Source organism: Impatiens glandulifera, chromosome 4 (genome assembly GCF_907164915.1).
Source record: "Impatiens glandulifera chromosome 4, dImpGla2.1, whole genome shotgun sequence".
Lineage (NCBI taxonomy): Eukaryota > Viridiplantae > Streptophyta > Magnoliopsida > Ericales > Balsaminaceae > Impatiens > Impatiens glandulifera.
The window spans coordinates 44,245,465-44,267,136 of record NC_061865.1 but is presented as its reverse complement, the minus strand read 5'-3'; the positions used below and the strand labels follow the sequence as shown (position 1 = coordinate 44,267,136).

Sequence of the window (21,672 nt, the reverse complement as noted above, 5' to 3'; positions counted from 1 at the left end):
TAAGATATTTGCGAGTTGAATGTCCTGACATTTCTGATGTCGATTTGGTTGAAGGAGTTTTTGGCTCTCAAGACAAGAGAAAGATTATAGGGGTGGTATCAGTTTTAGCTTCCCAAGTTCAAGGTCCTGCACCGTCCAAAAAACAACTACGTCAAGAGACAGTAAAAATGAAAAGAAGACTCGATGATATGGAAGAGACGATTAAGGCTTAGAAGGACAAAGAGAAGACTGCGAGGGACGAGTTGGAAAACAGGTTAAAGGTTTAAATAAGGATTGAGAAGGTTCAAATGAAAGAGAGGATGAGGATGGAGAAGGCTCAAATGGAATAGAGGATGAGGATGGAGAGAGCTGATATGATGCGTCTTATGTCACAGTTTGTGTCAGACGGTGGATCGATAGATCCTACATTATTTGCCCAATTTACTAATGTATTTAATTTGTATGAACTCTTTTTCATGTTATGTTTTATCGTTGTGTGTTTAAACAAGTTTTTATTAAATGGAGATTTTAAAAAAAGTTATATTTGGATAAAATTGTAATTTTCAAATTTAACTTTGATCGTTTACAAATATATATTAAAATGTTTTTTTTCCTTAAATGTTAAAATATGCCGGAATATTTTTTCTTTTTTTTCAATCATGAACTGGAATTGATAAACTTTTTTTCAATTAGACATGCAATCATTTTGATAAGATGAAAATTTTATTTACATTTTTAAAATATAGGAAGAATGATTTTGATATGAAAAAAAATTACTTAAATTAAACATTGATAAAGAGTCTAATATAGTTTAGAGTTTTATGATATGTTTCCACATTATTCCCTCTTTATTTAAGTTTGTATTTAGAATATAGTTTGAAATTGATCAATAGATGAATTTCAATAACATTATTAAATAAAAACCAGCATTTTTGCATTTTTGCATTTTGTTGCACAACATTTAAAGTAGAAACAAATATTAAATTCCAAAAGACATAAATAATGAGATAGTTTCAAAATATTACAGAAAATTATAAATAGTGTTTCATGTTGGTGGCATACCGTCATAATGTCTAAACATGTATAATTCAACCCTTTTTTTACTCCTGACTTTAATAAAAAAGACTTAGTAGTCAACATAATCCATGTAAAATTTGATAAATAGCCCATACATTACTGAAAGACCTTTGGGAAAGTGGAGGCACACAATCCATTTACATTTTTTAAGGTGAAATAAGTTTTTTCACCTGAACTCAGTCTTATATTCACGTTTTGAAAGACAATGTTACTACAAGAGACATGGACACTACAGTCCAAAAATATGGTATGCTTAGTCATCGACGATCCCTTCATGTTGATATACTTCACATTGCTCACTTTAACTGTTTTATAGGTATATCAATTAAATACTAATAATATGTATTTTTTCTCTTATGTCCCTTTTGTAGTTAAAACTAGAACAAATACATGCATATCATTACCATAATTGACATAAATCTCAATATTTTAGCATTCACATATGTTACATAACAATAAATGCCAAAAGAGTAAATAAATAGATAAGTAAATTCAATATATTACTTATAATTATTATGAATGTTACATGCTGGTGTAAAAAAGTCACTAAAACATGAACAATTCAATTCTTTTTACTGCTAACTACTACTCAATAAAAATATTTGGCAATAATTAACATCCTATACCAATATAGTCCATGTTGGATTTTGGATTTGAGATTTGAGAAACTATTCATTCTTTCCAAGTTTGAAGACACTTGACCTAAAGTAAATGGACCTTTGGGGATGTGAAGAAGGATCGAAGATGGCATTATTCATGGTGGAGTAAGTTTTTTCACCGGAAATTGATTTGATATTCACATTTTTAAAAACAATGTTGGTGCAAGGGACATGAGTGCTGCAATCTAATAATATGGCATGTTTTGTGACCGATGTTCCTTGTATGTTGATATAATTCACATTGCTCACTTTAACCGCTTTCATATGTAAAAATAAAACAAAAAATTAGAGAGAAAAAAAAAACATAAACTGGATTAAGGAATAAAGTGTTTAACAATTAACCTGTTCAGCACAATGGGTGGTATTGCAATAATGTTGATCAATAATGATAGGATTCTTTGTATTGTGAAGCAAAATATTCTCAAATGTTATATTTCTAGCATATCCATTCCCTCCCTAAATTACATTAAAACAAATAATCATTAATAGTTAGAAAAATAAATAAAGCAATTACCCTTCAATATTATTAATATTTATATATTACCGGCCATGTTTTTATCCTAGCTCCATTGGTTGTCCTAGTTAAAGTGCAATTCTTTACAAGTATTCCTTCCACTTGGGCATAATCTCCACCCTTTCCAAGACTTCCAACACTAATAAATAACAATATTATGATATTAAATAGACATTTTTACTAAAAAGACATATCAAATATTAATGTTTTAATTACCTTAAACCATGGCCTGGTCCACATTGAACTCCTTCTATGATAATATTTGAACACTTATTATTAATGGCAACACAATCATCTCCTATCATAGACAAAATTTGAAGACTTACCCATTAATAAATGAGCAAAAATATATAACTACAATTAGCTAATTTGAATGAAGGTGTTACCGGTTCTGATGATAGAGTTCATGATATGGATGTTAGTTGAAGAAGATATGTCGATTCCATCGGTGTTAGGACTATGCTCTGGAGCGATTATTTTTATTTCAGATATTTTGACGTTGTTGCAATCATTTATGCTTATATGATTTCTCGGAGGGTTAATATGAGTCAATCCTTGAACTTCAAGATTGTTGCACTGACTAAACCTCATTGCCTATACGACGTAACAAATTATAAGAAAAACAAATAAACAAATTATTTTAATATAAATTATATGTTGGGATAGAATCATTCAAAGTTAAACTCCATCTCACCGTTGGTCGAGAACAACTTCCCATTCTTGGATGCTGCAAAAAAATAATTATAGAAATGAAGAGTTAAACACTTTTTTTTATTTAAATGTTGTTTTAAAGAATAAAAATGTTCTAAGAGTTTATCTTACTTTGTATTGAAATGAATGTTCAAAATTGTTATTGTGGAGGTATCTGAGATTACCGCCTTGCCACCACGGTAGACCATTTCCATTAAGTTTTCCTTTTCCATAAGCATTAAGACCATTAATTTGCGAGAACATTATCCATGTGTTCGATGCACATCCCGCCCATTTATTTATATTGTCTGGCGCTATTAGAGTTCCGTCGATCTGAATTTGAGGTGATTGAGATATGCAAGGGCCACTAAAAAACAAAGATCTAATAAAGAAATTCTTTTCAGCCGGCACCACCATAACAGCAGTGTCACTTGTACATGCACAAGTTGCTTTCCATGCTTGTAAAAATGCCTTTACAAATAAATACAAAATGTTTAGTCTAGCGTACGATAACTCCTCACCTTAACAATACTACATGTTTCAAATAAGTGAAATATTTTACCTTAGAATCATCGGTATTTCCATTTCCAACCGCACCATATTGTCTCACATCAAATGTAATAGCAAGACAAATATCTAGATAAAAAATGCAAAACAGAAAGAATAAACGGAGATGACTCTGCATGAAAGAAAACCAAAATAAAAACATGTTAATATATTTTTCTAAATAAAATAAAATAAAATAAAAACTAATTAGATTCAATAAGTTGATAGAAAAAGGTGCTCACCATTATCAATCAATTCTACTAGCCAAGAATTACAAAAACAAATCTTATTGAAACAAATTCAATGTGTCAAAACCCAATAATTGTTGTTGATTTTATAGTCTTTCTAAGTTGAATATTTTGGGAAAATGTATAAAGTTAAAAATATTTCATGTATATTTTTAAATTTCAAAACTATTACATGTGTATTTTTTAGGATTTAAACAATATATAGGAATTTAATTTGAAATTGTGTGATTGTAATATGTAAGCTTAAATTATTACTGTTTCATGAATTGCATCCTGTTGGTTTTGGTTGAACTTGACCATTTTAGTTGCCAAAATAGGAAGATTTGACTCCATTTAATTTCTTTGAAAATTTTGACCACATGTAGGGACATTATGGATAAAATTATAGAATTTTCAAATTTGATTTTTTTTCAATTTATTCACAAAATATGTTCATCGTTTTTATTTTGATGATTAATTTGATCATATTTTGGAATTTAGAGTGAACTTAACCAGAATAAAATAGTATGCATATTTTAAAAAAATGAGAAGCATTTCTTTTTACAAATACACTATAATTTTACTCTCTTCTCCCAATTGAAGAGATTGCAACCTATCTAATTTCATATATTTGAGAACTAATTTGATCTCACCAAAGTATATGGGTTAAATTAAACATGAAGTAAAATCTAAGGGCTAATGTGTGTTTTGCTCACATGTTTAGTTTGACACTATCTCTTTCTATTTTATTTTTGTACTTAAGATATGTTTTTCTAAGTCTTTGTTTACTAAGATTGCATAATTTTTGACATTTTTGTTACATATATTACAAAAAAATAAATAAAATAAAAGACATTATTAATAATAGTAATGATAGGAAAAACAAAATTTTGTAAAAAATGAGACAGTACATTTTACCTAAAAAATAGAACACCTAACATTTTGTATTTCTTCCATTATAAACATTACATGTTATCGTAAAAGCATTTAATATTTTATCTCTCTTTAATATTTTATTATTAAATTATTATAAATTATATTTCAAAATTATTAATATATATATATTATAATTTTAAATGTATTATTAAATATTTTTGTTATTATTCATTTTATTTAAAATTAGACCGCTATGAAACAAATTTTTAATCATTAAGATAATACAACTCAAATCATAAAATACTAATATTCAAGATAAATATAACTCAAACTATGAATTAACATCCAAACTTCCAATATCAAACATTTTAAACAATTTAAGATGGGAGCAACTATTATCAACCTAAGGAGTAAGGATATGGAGGAAGCAATCAAAATAATATTTTGAAGAAGGATCAATTCACAACCCCTAAAATCAAAACCTAAAATGATTCCAAGGCCTTGTTTTCCTACGGTTGATGCGACTTTCATGTTTCATGATTTATTTAAGTGTTATTTGGATAAATAGGTGTTAATTTCATATAACCTTTTATGGTTTGGTTTATTAAAACTGAGTTAGGGTTGAAAACTGAAAAGGCTGTACTAGAGGTATAAATGTATAAAAAGAAAATGTAAAGGTTATTTTGATTGATGATGTGAATGATGATTGAATGTATGACTGGATGATGGGTTATTTGAGATTAATCCCAAATAACCCAATATGGAAAAGCCAATGAAAAACAATGTCACTTTAAAATAATAATAAATGTAATACATGCAAATTGGAATAATCATTTGAAGATATATTTGTAAGAACCAATATACTGCATGGTTTTACATCAGGTGGTTGTGCAACAAGCCAACTATAACCATGCTTGTTACTTAACATTTTTCTTCTTCGTCTTTATAAATCTTTTAAGAACAAAGGTAAAAGGTTAATATTTAGAAGAATTGAAGCACTAACCTTTTCATATGTCTCTACCTTAAGGAGATGTATATGTTGGGGTAGTTTGTTAACCCTTGTTCTTCATTAACGTAATTATTTGGGCGAATTGGTGTTTTAGTGTATTGATTTCCATTTAGAAACCAACCTTCTCCACAGCCATATCCACTTGATTGGACTCCAATACTTTAGTTTATTGTTTTTACTCTTGACGATCCACCTTACATTTCTCAACTTCTATATCTTTTTCGAATTCTTTTGCTTCAATTCACTTACTATTTCCTTGAGAATGTTCAGCTTCGAACAGAGCTTGGTGCTGGAATGGATATCTTTAAACACATGTTTTCGGCCCATGTAGCTGTATCTAAACACACGTCCGCTCATGATGGACCCAACCGCCTTTATCCACAATTTCGTTTCGATTTTTCTTTCTTCTCGTTCTACGGAAATTTGTGTTTCGTGGAACTGATTAAAATTTTCCTACACATAGAAAAAAAATGGTTAGTAAAATAAGAATCTCAATATCATTTAAAATATAAATAAACTTATGTATCAGTGTATAAAACTTACCACAACTTTCGTTGCTCTAGTCCCACTCCAAGTACCATTTTTTTCTTAAGTGTTTTTTCAAATATTTCAAGAATGGTCGGGAGTCTTCCCAGTTCCCGTGTCTTTTAAAAAATATACAATAAGTATAACCAATATCATTTGAATACTACATAATTAACTAAATTACGTATCAATCTTTTCTGATGCTCTACTGTCGTTATGGAACCACCGCAATACGTCGACCCACCATTTGACGTGTAAGTTTTTCTATTTCTTTGTGGTTTGGTGAACTTCTCTGCATATTTTGGGACTTGAAAAAGAATTTTCATATGTGCCCAGTCTTCCAATGTTACATGCGGTGACTTCTATTGATTTTTTTCCTTATTTACAAAATTTCTTATCTTCGCACTCTCCTTCTTCTTAAAGAACTTGTTGACATCCCCCTCTGAAACTAGATCTCACTCAAATATCTCCTGCAATAAGTAATTGAAATTTGTTTTGGATGTGAATCAATTTATAGTATTTAAAAGTAGGCTAGCTTTATACTATAACATACCGAGAAATATTCACACCAAACGTTCTTAACGTCTTCCGGTACTTGATTCAAGTTCAGATATGCCCCCTCCAGTATTTCGTTACTATCTGATTTATGTCTTTCAAGATATCTGGAATGAAGTTGCAACAACAAAAATGTATTAAATATAAAGTCAAATACACTTTTCAATTGTTAGACATAACATTTACATAATGAAACATACTTCTCTCCATTAATCTCAATGTACGTCTTTGAAGATTTACAATATATATATTCCGGATTTTATACTATAACATACCGAGAAATGTTCCCACCAAACGTTCTTAACGTCTTTCGGTACTTGATTCAAGTTCAGATATGCCCCCCTCCAGTATCTCGTTACAATCTGATTTATGTCTTTCAAGATATCTGGAATGAAGTTGCAACAACAAAAATGTATTAAATACAAAGTCAAATACATTTTTCAATTGTTAGACATAATAATAACATAATAAAACATACTTCTCCATTAATCTCAATGTACGTCTCTGAAGATTTACAATATATATATTCCGGATTTTATCTTACGTAAATTACATTGTTATTGTTATTGTCATAATTGATGCAGTATTTGCAATAGTGAGTTATTTCTTTATAAGGTAAAATGCAGTTTTTAAAAATTATCATTAATAAATTAATTGTTGCAGGAAAACGTTGCATTCTACCATTTTTTTTAGTGTTATATTAATACTTATAGGATTAATATATGTCTGAGGCCATTATGTTTTTAATATAATAAGATAAATTATTTATATGGTTTTGACCATTAATGGTATGTTTTTTAAAATAATGTCCGACCCACAAACATTTTGATGGAGGGTGTTTGCTTAAGTATTTAAAAAAGATTGGCAATTTCGCTACCATAATGGATTCTCTTATCTCCATCAAGGAAATCAATAAGGAAGACTCTCTAAAGCTCTAATTAAGAAAATGGTAGGAAGAGAAGCACAACCTTTAGACGGATATTATAAAGATCCGCAAAGTTATGAGTCGATGTATGCCGACAAATGTTTTGAAACCAATGTTTCATTTTATCTCAAACCAACTGGCCCAACCAAATTAAAAATTAGAAATTTGTAGGGAAAACTAAGAAAAAAGCAAAACATTTGGAAATTTAAGATAACAATGCAATTATTATTATTCTTATTTAGGTAGACAAATTCATGTCCCTAGACCTTCCCCAAATTACAGAAATACTTATTTAATGTTTCATTCAAATTACTGAAAAACTCAAATTCTCCACAAAAATTTGGATAATACATTTCTTCTGATTCTCTACTCCTTTAAGAAATGAAGATCTTGTCCGCTCATTATCATCAATCAAGCCTTAATTATAACCAAATGAAGAATAAAGATAATTGTTTTAGTGCATCAATAGGGTTCATCTACATGGCCTCATCCTGATCAAAAGGGTATGGGCTAATGTAAGCAGAATCCATGTCCCAAATTTTTAAAGATGCTTTCACGCTCAAACCAGTGGCATTGTTGAATAGGAATAGTCTCGCCGATTCATATATTGCGTTAGTTGGATATACGCGTGATGTTATTACCGTCCTTCCACCTTGCGCGAATCCTTCGATAATTGAATGATCAACCTGCCAAACCATGGTGAAAAAAACAAGGTATAAAACCATTTGACTAGGCAGTTAAATTTGGCACTTTATTATTTGAAAAATAATATGCTTACCAACAATCTCATGGTTAAATTTTCGTCGTCAAGAACGGTGACCGTGCTACCATAAACCTTTTTGTTCACTTCACTGGCCTTGGATGACCTAAAGATTGAAAATAGCTTAGGAGGTTGGAAATTTTATTAAAATTCATATCGATATGCAATATTATTTGTCGTCCAACAAACCTTAATTCATCGGTGCAGAAGAATGTCTTGTAATTTCCTTCAACATCCTTAGAAATGTAGAAATAAACCGGTGTAAGCTCAGCGAGTGAATTGTCAGCAAACAACAATATGCCGAATGGTCCCAAGGCACCTCGGACAGCTGCACCGGACGTGCTACAATTGTAGCCAACGTCGGCTTCAAGCGTAGCCTTTAATGTAGTCTCCTCAATTTCAAATGTCGCAATGATATCCAACTATAACATAAAATAACAACTTGATTAATGTAGGTCACTCTTCTTCTTCTTTTTTTTCTTTTGAAAGAATTAAAAATAAATATTGATAAAAAAAAGTTAATTATTTGAAATTATTAACATTAAATTATTAAAATATTTTTTATTTTATACCAAATATTTACAGTATATCGAGATTTCGGTATAATATCAATATTATATTATTCAGACCGACAAAAAATATATAATTTAATAAAAAAAAAAACAAAGCAATTTCAATGTAGTTATTACATCAACTGTAGAAAATTGAAAGTTAACTACTTTATTCATATTGTAAAATATTTTTTTAGATTTTTAACATTTATATAGATTAACAAGAAGTTACCAACTAAATTTAGTTATAAAAATTGTAGTAAACATTAATAAAAATAACTATTATTTTGGTATACACCGAAAAATTGAAATTTTGAAATTATTATTGATTCCGTACCGATAATTTCGGTATCGGTATATCAAAAAATTGTTATTTTTGTCAAGTTACGCTAAGGTATTTTCGATATATATCGAAAATAAAATAATTTTTTACTCGTACCTGTGAAGTAGAAGTAATATTTAACGGCACAACCGACCCGGGACTTAGTTCAACCCCACTAAACTCTGTCTTGTTCAACCGCAAACTTTCAACTTCCTCGACCGGCCATTGTAGCAAGTTTGTTCCAGTTTTGTTGTCAAATACAACTGTCCTAGGAATACTCTAGTGTTGGAAATACAAAAAAAAAAATTATTCTTTCTATGCCATAATTAGTAAGGACTTGTTTGTCAAGCAATTTCAAACGGTTGGTTACCTGAACTGAGGCCCAACCCTTGAGGATATCATCAGCTTCACTGTCGGTTTCTCCAATCCATCCCCAAAGTATTCTCCTTTGTTTGTTTTGGTCATAAAACGATTTAGACGCATAATATTTCCCCCAATCATACCTCAATCCAATCCCTACATCGATCTCTTCATCATCTGGAATCCATGTGTTATTCACCACATCATACGTCCCAATAGCATAGAAATCCTTCTTTTCATCATCCAAACTTGCCTTCAACACATGCTTCACATTCAAGCCATCAACCGATGTGTCAAGCCCATTATCACTTATCGTCGACACCGGGTAGAAATCAACACACTCCCACATTCCCGTACCCTCAACCTCATGTAAAACACCATCCAAAAGCTCGAAACTCGTGAAGTTTGTGGTTGTATACACAAGTGTGATTCCTGTCGTGTTTACCTTTGACCCAATGGCGACTCGCCACTTGCCGTCATCTGCTAGCCAAGCAGTCGTAGGATCCCTGAAATCCTTCTTGCCGATTCCCGTTGGAGGAACCATAACAGGGTTATCGGAGTATTTGACCCAATCGAGGAGGAGTGGATCCGATAGGTTGGCGGGGTACGCCAAGTTTTGGACTTGCAGGTAATCTTCGGTGTCCCCGGTGTAGAGCATAATGATTTGGCCGTCGGATAGGAGAGTGGCGGATCCTGTCCATACGCCGTTGATGTCATACCAAGAGTCGGGGACCATGGCGATTGGTAGATAGAGCCAGTGGATGAGGTCCGTTGAAACAGCATGGCCCCATGTGATGTTACCCCAGATTGCGGAATCAGGGTTGTATTGGTAGAAAAGATGGTACCATCCCATGTAGAATAGTGGACCTGCATCCATTAATTTGTTCAAGCTAACTCATAATATACCATTAAAAATCACTTAGACTACTAATCATATATTTTTAAAAAAATGAATACATAAAAGTTTAACAAATAATAAATTATTTTTTTGACTAGGGTTAAGTCAATTAGTACCACTCCTAAGATGTGTAAACAACTCCATAAATTTGAATCCATTATTTTGTTTGTTCAGAAAATATTATGTTTATTAATAGAGAACTATAAGAAATGGGGCAAAGAAAAGTAGGTGGATTCCTCAAAACTCAAATGAATCAAATATATATGGTTAAATTTAAATTTTATTTCCCATGAAACCTTAATAATATTTTCATGCAAAAAGGAACCAAACTTTGAACTAGTCAGAGAAAATGACGTGACCAGGATTAAAGTAGTTTTGTCTTCTATATGTGATATTAGATAAATTTTCTGTTGATATAGTAGTAATCTATACATTTGACCCATATTACATATAATAATAAAATCATGATTATTGTGAAGTACTATTATATAATATATGATTGGATCTAAAAAAATCAAATCAATCTATTCACACAAAAACACAGCACGTGTCATGTTCTAATTAAAAACATTTTAATGGATTCCAATCTGAGAAATTAGAAGTTTATTCTGAAAAACAGCACGTGACAGAGATTTTTATTTATTTTATTTTGTTTTCCAGACAAAGAGATAGATATCAGAATTTAATATGACCCAAATTCATAATTAATATTTCTGCCAAATACCGTTTGAGACATTCGGTTTGACCGGTAGCTTAATAGGAATTAGATGGAATACAAATTACATATCATGGCATGTTTTTGCATTCGTTTCCACCAAAAAAAAAGTTAGTACAATGATATATTTGTTACAATCATTATTCTAATAAATGTATTTTTTTACAGATGTAACAATTTCTTAAATAAATAATATTAACTTGGTATATCAATTTATTAAAATATTTATATTATAAGAGAATTCATTTGTAAGATATAAAGTCTTATTAAATAAGAAAATATATCTAGAATTTTCGGGAAATCTGATCTGGAGGATAGTATAGAAAAAGAATGGTAGGTTAGAATGTGATCTATCACGTTCAACATTATTGTTTTCAGCAACCAGTCATTAGAGACTTCTCTATCCATCTATCTACCATTGGCTATAAATTCTCTTTTTGTATTAAATAAATATTTTAAATATTACTCACACTATTAGATCTCGTTTGAAATTAATTTTTAAATTTTTTTTATTGAACTAATATCATTCTAAATATCAAATGATTTAATTCATCTACTTTTAATACGAGTTAACATTTGTGTGATCTTTATAAAAAAATTAAACGAAGAAGAAAAGGGACAAGAATGGGTAAATTATCCCTTTAGCTATTGGCCCATAACTTTTTCGTAACATTAATAGTTAGTTCGATACTACCTATACTTAAACGGGGGGTGATATTTCACTTTTGTGTATAGGTGTCATTCGATGAGTGTGAAATAAACAATGTGGGTATGTGTATCATCGAGATAATCCAATAATACTACCCTAGTTATTAAATTTTATATAACCAAACCGACTCAATTATGCCTCTAAAATCTTGTTTAGATCATCACCTATTTTCATAAGCCTAACTAGATTCACATCTTTATTAAAATTAATCTAAATGAATTTATATATAATACAATGTGATCTGTAGGGCAGACCCTGAGAATGGAGATGCACAATGCAAAATAATTGTGGTATAAAATTTACAATAATGATAAACTTTATAAAATATGAATCGATCTGAATTCCAGTATCTTCTGTTAGAAAATTGTGAACCTCTTAAATGACAATAGATTTGTTTGCCTGTTTTTTTATTGTTGAATCATTGGATTTATTATGATCTTGAAACTCATTATCATTTAGTCATCTTTTTTGATTAATTACTAATGTAACAAGAAGAAAATAAGCATTTAATTGTCAACTATTGGAAATTAAATAGAGAAAAGAAACGTACCATCTGGATCTAAGACAGCCATCATTAAAATTTACAATTGTGTCACCCAAGAACGATTAGCCATGACATACAAAGAAAATAATTATAAATTAGTTAAAGATATGATATATAGACAAAGAGAGGTAATCTAAAAAACAAAGATCATTTGAAAACAAACCATTCATCCAATTCTTTTCCGGCTGAAAATGGTATGCAGTTCTTTGCCAAGTTAACATATCATTTGTCCAATTAAAAGTTTGTCCATCGCCGGAGACATCCCGGAAAGTTTTCTCCGACACTCCTTGATTCGGTCCTCTTGACGGCGCCATTAAGTAAGGCTCAGGTTTGTCAATGGACTGTTGATTTTCTGGGTCTTGGTTGATACTCAATGCCATCAAACATGCCAAAAGAAGAACCGATAAAAAGATCCCGGTGAGAACCTTCATTCGTCGCTGAAATACCGCCGGCGGGGAAGTGGGTTCCGGTTTGTTCGGCGAGAGAGTGAAGGGATCAATTGAATGTTCGAAGTCATGTGGGGACATGGGGAGAGTGTGAGAATGAAGCTCCATTATTAGGCTCCAAAGGATGAGAAAATGAAGTCTTGTTTTCCTATTGAATTCTTTCCCTACTTTTGACCTATATATATAGAGAGAAGAGATCCAAATAACTTATTAGAGTTTCTTTAAACTAAATGAATGGTTCATAATTTAAATTTTAATAATCATAATAGAATTGTATACTTCAAGAGAAATGATTGGGCAAATAACTTATTAGAGTTTCTTTAAACTAAATGAATGGTTCATAATTTAAATCTTAATAATGATAATAGAATGTATACTTTTAAGAGAAATGATTGGTAGAGGAAAATTGAGAGAAAATGGAGAGGGAATAACGTGATCCAGCCCAAAAAAAATAATAAAATTTCTCTGATCGTAGTAACATATTATTCTCTCCCTCAAATTCCCCTTATCGCTCCTCGTAATTAATTATATAAGTAGTTATCTCACATTTGAATTACTATCAAAAGAGGAAAAATTGTAACCAATTTCATTTTAAAGTATAATAGATGATGGTGAGATATTAATAAAAAAATTATATAATTTATTTAAACATATTAGTTTCAATTGTTTTTCTATAATTTTAAGAGATTCAGAAGATGTGGTTTAATATAATATTTTCATCATTTAAAAAACAAATACTATAAAATAACCTCTTATAGTTGGAGTACATACATTAGATGAGTTTTCATTATAAATATTAAAATATTATATTATATTTATATAAAAAATATAATTATATGAAGTAATTAATTTTTTTACTATAAAAAAATAAATGATTTTAATAAAAAAATAAAATTTTAAATTTAATATGTATAAATTACAAACAAACTTTAAATATGTTTATAAAATTTAAAATTTAATTCTTATTACTTGCTTATTTTTTTATTAATATAAACAAAATAAAAAATATATATTATTAATTTTTTTTTAAATAGGCAATTTTATATCTAATTATAGAATAAGTATATAAATATATATAGTATAAATAAGTTTACATTTATAAAATAACCTCTATTAGAGTCGTATACAATACAAATTAAGAATACCACAACATTTATATAATTACAAAAATTAACAATGAAAATTTTAATGTAAACTTTCATCTTTGTCATTATTATCTGGATTTTATGGACAAAAGTAAAAGGGTTGCTTACCTCAAAATGGAAGACTAATGTTGCTGCACTTATATCTAATTATAGAATGTTTTGCAACTGAATAACAAATATAAAAATTATTTAGCAACTTTAACAATACTAGGTAATTTTTCTAACGCACGGTTATAGATAAAAACAAATGGTGTATAGCAAAAATAATTTATAAAAGTTAATTACATTTTTTATTTAGTTTTACAAATATATTATTAAACAAATAAAAAGTATAAATCTGCACAAATTAACAATATTTGTGGAAACACACATGTTCAAAATCTTAAAATTATAAACTATAGTTTTGTCTATAAACTTTAAACTATGGATAAATTAATAATTACATTCATAACATGTTAAAATGTGCTTATCCATCTTATACAATATTAAAATCATTAAAACTTGTAGCTACATTTTTTACACTAAATAAGAATCGTTAAATCTGATAGTATCGGCTTAATCAATAGAGGCGGGGTAAGACTATTGATGAAGGCTTAGGAAAAACGGTTTGATAGAAATCTGGTTAAGAATTTAAATCACTTTCTATTCTACGCAAACCCTTTGTAAACACTTGAAACAGAATCAAGCGCGAAAATATTTACTTAGGTTTGAAGCTGAGAACCAAGAATGAAAAATGACAGAAAGAAATAACATAGCAGTTTGTTTATGGATGTTCGGAGAAAACTCTCCTACGTCACCCCTTCTTCCAACCACCGGAAGGATTCACTATAATATGCTTTGAATCAAATATAGTTTGCACGAATAGCTCACTGTTGAACATAACAAACTCTGTTCAACTTACAATATGATGAAGAATATCACTCAGCTAAAACGATGCTTTGATTCTAACTCTCTCTTGATTAACACACAGTAAAGCAAGAAAGCAGCTAACAGTTTCGATAGAATAATCTGAGTATTGATAGATCGATTAATCGTTTGGCGGTTCGTCCGTTGTCCTTGAGATTCTTTAAATAAGGAGTGGGTACTAACGGTTGAATCTTCATAATGACACGTGGCGAGCTTCCATTGGAACGCCTCCATAGTACACAACAGACTCTTAGTACAAGGATCGTGGTCGTACACAACTGGTAGTGCGCCGAATATTCTTCAGGGATGTACGTACAAGTGAAGGATATTCGCTTACGTGACATTGGTTGATTGGTTGCACCTGGATGTCATACTAATCTTCACTGGAAAGTGGAGCAGGAGCAGCGTACAGCTAGAGCACGTGGGTAGGCGGGTGCTAGCTTCAAGCAACTGCTTAAGCATGACATTAGACGTATTTCAATTAGACGACTTCGTCTAATGAAATCAGACGTCTCCGTCTAATAATAGGATCCATTAGACCACCTGGTCTAATGGGATTAGACTTCACGTCTAATTACAGTTCCCTTCAGACTAATCTGAAGGAGTTAGACTGTATGTTTAACTTTCACTAGTTAGACTGCACGTCTCACTTTCACATTCCATTAGACTCCACGTCTAATTACAGTTCCCTTCAGACTAGTCTGAAGGAGTTAGACTGCACGTCTAACTTTTACTAGTTAGACTGCACGTCTAACTTTCACATTCCATTAGACTCCACGTCTAATTACGGTTCCCTTCAGACTAGTCTGAAGGAGTTAGACTGCACGTCTATCTTTCTCTTTTCATTAGACTCCACGTCTAATTACGGTTCCCTTCAGACTAGTCTAAAGGAGTTAGACTGCACGTCTAACTTTCTCTTTCCATTAGATTCCACGTCTAATTCAACTAGTTAGACTGCACGTCTAACTCCGTGTGTTAGAGTACACGTCTAACTCCGCTAGTTAGACTGCATGTCTAACTACATGTGTTAGATTGCACGTCTAACTCAACTAGTTAGACTGCACGTCTAACTCCATGTGTTAGACTGCACGTCTAACTCCACTAGTTAGACTGTACGTCTAACTCCGTGTGTCTAATGCCAAATCGGTCTAATGAATCTCATTAAGACCACGTCTAATAAAGTCTAATTTTGATACACCTGCACCAAAGATAATTAGACGCATAGATTAAGTTTTATATCCATTCATCATCAATATTCCAATAGTCAAACTACTTTGACATTTAGTCAAAATAATTTGACCCAACAATTTCTCCCTTTTTGATGATGATGTTAAAACTTTTACATAGATAACAAGTTAAGCATTCATTAACCATAATGCAGAGTAAAAGTTGTTCATCCATCTTACACAACCACTTTCCAAAACCAATATTGAAAAACATAGTTAAAGAAACATAGTTCAAGAGTTAACAAGGTAGGAGAAAGGAGATTATTGTTCTTCCCTTTTCACTCGAGGATCGATCGGGAAACGAGTTCCTTCATAGCTCATCCCTTCACCTGTCATCTCTTGACCAGTTAGCAGATTGCGAAAAGGAGGAAGAGGGCGACCACCACGACCAGTTCCGACACTTCGGCCACCACGAGTGCTTCCACTGCTTCGGCCTCCGCGATCACTACCACTACTTCGGCCTCCACGATCACCACCGCTTCGACCTCCGCCTCTTTTAGTTAGCCTTAGGTTTTCATTATTTGTTGGCATTCGCTTAGATCTGGTGCCAGTTGTTACACCGTCACCTCTTCTGTCTCTAACAGAATTGCCTTAAGTGATGGTATTCTGTTCTTTCTCAGCATCAGCTTTCGTAATCTCTTCAGCTTGAAATTTCCTTGCGATAGAGTCAACACACTATAGTCTTTCAGCATTGGTTCTTCTCATGCTGTTTTGAATTTCAACCAGCCGATTCTGAATCAATTCCATTGCTTCCATAACCTCTCTTTGATTATCAAGATTGATTTGTCTTTCAAGGCTAATCATTTCCGATTGTCGACTGAAGAGTTTCTTTTCAAATCTTTCAAAATTCGTATTGGAGACTTCAACCTCGTAAGTGTTTTTCTTCAGTGTTAGCTCCAACTCATTATGGGTTTTAACCAAATCGGAAAATTTCTTCTTGTCTTCCTTCTGGGCTTTCATAATTTTCGTCATATTGGATTGCATAACTGCCACATTCTTCTGAAGCGTTGTTAACAAGGTTGACATCGACTTCATGAACTTTGTTCCGTCACCTAAAGATCCTTCATTAAACGAATTATCTTGCGAATCTACTGCCATGGTCTGAATTGGACTGAAGTTGGTATGAACTTGAATGGACTGCTCAAGTTCATTCTCCTCTGATCCACCATCAGATTTATTTTGATCTTTTTCTTCCAACTCCATTTCTGCCTTATTAATCCTTTCGAGCAAGTTCCCTGAATTGTGAAGAGAATTAAGAATGTTCTAAAAAACATTTGCAGCATTGATCTTAGGAAATGGTAGAGGCTTGACTGTTCTAGTATTTTGATCTTGTTCCCCCTCAGATGAGGAATTACTCTCAGCATCTTTTTCTTTTGAGGGTTCTCCCTCTGATATGACAATCTCAGGCTGACTGAATTCAGCCTCTTTTTCTTAAGATCCCTCTGTTCTGACAATAGGGGATTTCACCACCTCTTCTTCATGAATAACAAGAGCTTGAACGGGCTCTTCAACAACTTCTTTTTCCTGAGTTACAAGAGCTTGAACGAGCTCTTGATCAGCATCTTCTTCAAGAGCTTGTTCAGACTCTTGAATAACTTCTTCTTCTTCTTCCATGGATGGATTCTATTGAATAGGTTCCTCATATTGCTCGATAACAGGTTGAGTCAGTAGACGTCTTTCTTCTGCAAAGAGACTTCCAAGTTCTATCAGAAGAGCAACAACTTGCTCATCTGTATCAGCAGGATCAACAGAGATATCCATTGATTCGTCTTCATCGGAGGAACTACCAAAAGGACTAGCTCCTGAACAGTTAGCTCCATCAACATACCGAGTGACTATAGAAAGATAGTCAGCCATGATCTCGTCCAATCTCTTTAAAGCCTTCACTTCCGCTTCAACACCTCTCTCAATTGGATTGAAATTTGCTTTTCTGGCTTCAAGAATAGGAAAAGGAGCTCTTCCTCTCAGACTGGCTTCTACAAGATCTTTTCTCTTCAGAGCTTCAGAAACCTCCAAAGTATTGGCCCATTTGAGGACTTTCTTTTCATTGAAAACAAGCTTACGCCATTGACTACTTATTCCTGAACCCGTGATGACCTCATCATACTAGATTGACAATCTGTTCTGGATCCAAGAGTAAAAAAATTCTATCTTTTCAGCAGCTATAACTTTGGCTTGATTCATTATTAGGTCAACAATGCATGTTGCCGCAGAAACATCTTCATTTTCGTCAGTTACAACATCCTTCCCTTTTCCAATAATCTCAACAAATTTTGGAAAGGGTCTTGGTTCTCCAAATACAATTCCACAAGATTGTCTTGTGGAGCGCATCAATTCATGAGCAGATTTTGGTTTCTTGAAGAGTCCAGGAGGGAGTTCGTCTCGAATGATCTTCCCGGTTACCATGGAATCTTTTGAAATATGATTTGAGGCGGAAGGCTCTCTGACAGAAATAGAGGGAGCCGTTTCAGCAATACCACCAGGAACAAGGGTAAGAACTGCACCTTGTTCTGGTTGAACGAACTCTATAGCACCAGCGGCTACTAGATCAGATTGGCGAACATAAGACACAACCCTGTCAAAATTCTTAATATTTGGACCAGCTGACTCAACAGCAGGCCCTGCAGCAGATTCCTCAACAGGAATATCATCAAGTTTTTCTTGTTCCATTTCTGGAGCATTAAATTTAGGCACTTCGGCCAGAGTTAGAGGAGATGTTACCTTTGATGAAGCCTTCTTCGATTTAGACGCACGGGGTGCCTTTGACTTTTCACCTTTTGAAACAGATGACCTTGAAGATCTCCGCAATTGATTGGCAGCCAGAGAGAGGGGAGACAGTGGAGTGGTGGCAAGTTCGACTGGACCTTGCCTAATTCTGGAGTCGACAATTCCAGAATCCTTCTTCGATGAGCTCTGAAGGCTGGTAGAGCTAGCCTCAGACTCATTCACAGTCTTGGTTCGTTTTGCTCCTGTAGACAAGATAGAAGCCACTGGATGTTTAGATCGGGTAATAGATCTTCCTGCTGTCTATTGACTCGAGGCTCCGGAAAGAGACTTTTTGTTGTTCTTCATTCTGACTAGGGTGTTTGCGACTATAAAGACAGTGTACACCCTAGTCGAGTTGATTAGTTCAGAATCCTCTATTGGAACCCCTAAGTGCTCCAGCAATCTACTTATCTGAGCAGCAAAATTAATGCTCTCCTTATTTTCCTGGTTAATTGAAAAGCAGAGGTTCTGGAACAGCGTTAAGGCCCAGTAGACTTGAATCCCCTTCAAGATGGCAGACATATAGTCAAACCGATCTTGACTGTAGAGATTGAATGACCCCGCCTTCCCTTGAAGCGCTTTCGCCACCACATTATTCAATAGAATGAACATTGGTTTGAGAGCCTTCTTGCTCCCATTAAGTCGAATCGCCAATCCGTCAGCAGAAAAGACCGTCTTCATTTCCTCTGTCACTGCCGCTGACAGATGTCGGTTGAACGTATGCCCTTCTGATGGAAGTTCAAAGAACTCCGCATATACCGCCTCGTCGAAAGATATTTCAGTTCCATTTACAGTTGCTACAATGGAATCACCCACCATTGTTGCAGACTTGAAGAACTCCCTCACTTCCTTCTCGTGGAAGATGAAAGGTCCTCCCAAATACTTTCCCAGACTAGAATACTCGAGAGTTCTGAACATTTCGACCACCTCCTGCTGATCGAACGTGTAAACCGAAGGAAAATCCACCTACAAAGTACAATGACCGAGCGTGATTCTCTTGTTTCCCGTTTTTCAGAAGAATACGAACAGACAAACAAAGAACGAGGGTTTTTGAGAGAGAAAATCAAATAAATCTAGGGTTCTTAGAAATCTTGAGTGAGAAAAGTTTTAAATCTCATGCAAAACTGTCCTTATATAGACTGCCAAAAGTCACATAAGATAACCGTCGTTTTTCCTAGGGGTATGACCCATCAATTAATTTTAGACGTCCTTTCCAAAAGGTCATCATTATAATGAGGGTATATTAGTCAATCTCTCTTAACTTGAAAGACACGTGTCTTCATGTTATTAGGAGATGACTGTTTTTAATGTTTAAGCGGGAAAATTAGATATCTCCTCACGTGGGACAGCTGTCCTTGATCGGTTTAATACACACGTAGTTAGACATTTTCCTTAATGCACACATCTATGAAACTAAACGTCTATTAGACGCATGGGTCTATTAGACGCAAGCATCTAATCACGTGTCTTAAAGTACGTATAACGTTTATCAGACGTCGACGTCTAATTACGCATGAACAACACGATTAGAAGTGTGTTTGGTTAGACGTGAGCATCCACTTGCTCTAAACGTAAAAACGTCTAACGTCTATTAGACGTGTACGTCTAACCGCGCAGGTTATTCACCGAGACACGAACTTAAATGCATAGTGTGTGAACAAAAATACGTATAACTACATGTTTTTCAAACGACCACGTCTGTTAGACCAATTAAGGTCATTTGTCTGAGTGTATCTTTAGTTCCAAAATATGTTTTCCCTCTCATTTTGTGCATGTACAAAATGACTAACCAAATGTTTTGAGGTCCTTCGGACAAAAGTATTTTAATACAAAAACATAGAAAAACATTTAATCTTCTGGAATGGCAACGACCATTGTTGATCTTCTGAAATGTATACACAAAAGAGTATTCTCCACGCTTCCTTCCTGCAGTCCTCCTGCATCACCTACATAAGAAACTATTTACAAACTTGGTACCCATATTCAATTGGGTCCTCGATCAATTAGTCCCTTAGGAATCCTTATCTGGCATATTCTAATGGATTTCCCATGTTGCGTTGTGATTAATGCGTATGATTTTGACTTAGCATACGACTTTCTATTAGTCACTGATCCCTTAGCTTTTGAAGAATACTTTATTTTAAAACTCCTTGACTTTGAATCAGGTTTTAAGTTGCCAGACCTGTTAGCTACTTATAACTTATTTTTCAGCCAGCTAACAGTCGACGGATCATAAATAATTTCATTCTTAAAAACTACTTCTTCATGAATGGGATTAGATTCATTGTCATTCAGAATTCCTTTAACAAAACTTAATTGCTTAAGCTTTTCATTCGATGAATTTGACTTTTTGCACGACAGGTTTGAGTCATTGACATCAAATCCTAGACTGAATCTAGATCCAGCAGGTTTTAACATGCTGATATGATATTTGGCAGCTTCTCCAGATCTTGTCCATGCACTGACAACATAGTTTAACCTCTTGTTTTCAACTTAAATAGTTTGAATCTATTCTTTGAGCATCTCATTCTCAGATGAGATCTCTGCAAATTTCTTTTCAAAAACATTTGATTCAAGAGTTTGAAGTAAAACTGGTTGAGATACTTCAGGTGATGATTTGGTTTTATTTAAGGATTCTTCTAGCTTTATGTACTCTATGACCATGTCATTTAGTGCAGCTACCAGTTGTTCCCTTGAAAATGTTTTAGAAGAGAAGTCAAATACCTCAGTTTCCTGAGACTG

At 32.9% G+C, this 21,672-nt stretch overlaps 2 protein-coding genes across 2 annotated transcripts; both read right to left on the bottom strand.

Moving 5' to 3' along the window:
- Positions 1-2,045: 2,045 nt before the first annotated feature.
- Positions 2,046-7,143, bottom strand: LOC124935194 (probable polygalacturonase At3g15720). The gene is made up of 10 exons (XM_047475645.1): positions 7,136-7,143; positions 6,656-6,764; positions 5,827-6,030; positions 3,482-3,598; positions 3,052-3,390; positions 2,924-2,956; positions 2,616-2,823; positions 2,446-2,527; positions 2,260-2,368; positions 2,046-2,171 (listed from the first exon to the last, which is right to left on the bottom strand). The coding sequence occupies exons 1-10, from the start codon at positions 7,141-7,143 to the stop codon at positions 2,046-2,048; spliced, it is 1,335 nt and encodes a 444-aa protein (XP_047331601.1).
- Positions 7,144-7,764: 621 nt separating this feature from the next.
- LOC124934368 (beta-fructofuranosidase, soluble isoenzyme I-like) lies at positions 7,765-13,042 on the bottom strand. Its single transcript, XM_047474891.1, has 7 exons — positions 12,605-13,042; positions 12,448-12,456; positions 9,586-10,442; positions 9,333-9,494; positions 8,532-8,764; positions 8,361-8,448; positions 7,765-8,268 (listed from the first exon to the last, which is right to left on the bottom strand). The coding sequence occupies exons 1-7, from the start codon at positions 12,993-12,995 to the stop codon at positions 8,059-8,061; spliced, it is 1,950 nt and encodes a 649-aa protein (XP_047330847.1). The 5' UTR covers positions 12,996-13,042; the 3' UTR covers positions 7,765-8,058.
- Positions 13,043-21,672: the final 8,630 nt, after the last annotated feature.

Bases quoted from the DNA above. Each gene is read 5' to 3' on its own strand.
- LOC124935194 (XM_047475645.1), bottom strand. The intron at 2,957-3,051 runs GTAAGATAAACT...ATTTTTTTGCAG, and splicing joins AACATTCATTTCAATACAAA to CATCCAAGAATGGGAAGTTG. The intron at 2,369-2,445 runs GTAATTAAAACA...GTTATTTATTAG, and splicing joins GGACCAGGCCATGGTTTAAG to TGTTGGAAGTCTTGGAAAGG.
- LOC124934368 (XM_047474891.1), bottom strand. From the start codon at position 12,995: ATGGAGCTTCATTCTCACACTCTCCCCATGTCCCCACATGACTTCGAA. The intron at 8,765-9,332 runs GTACGAGTAAAA...TTTATGTTATAG, and splicing joins ATATTACTTCTACTTCACAG to TTGGATATCATTGCGACATT. The intron at 8,269-8,360 runs GTAAGCATATTA...ATGGTTTGGCAG, and splicing joins ATTTAACCATGAGATTGTTG to GTTGATCATTCAATTATCGA.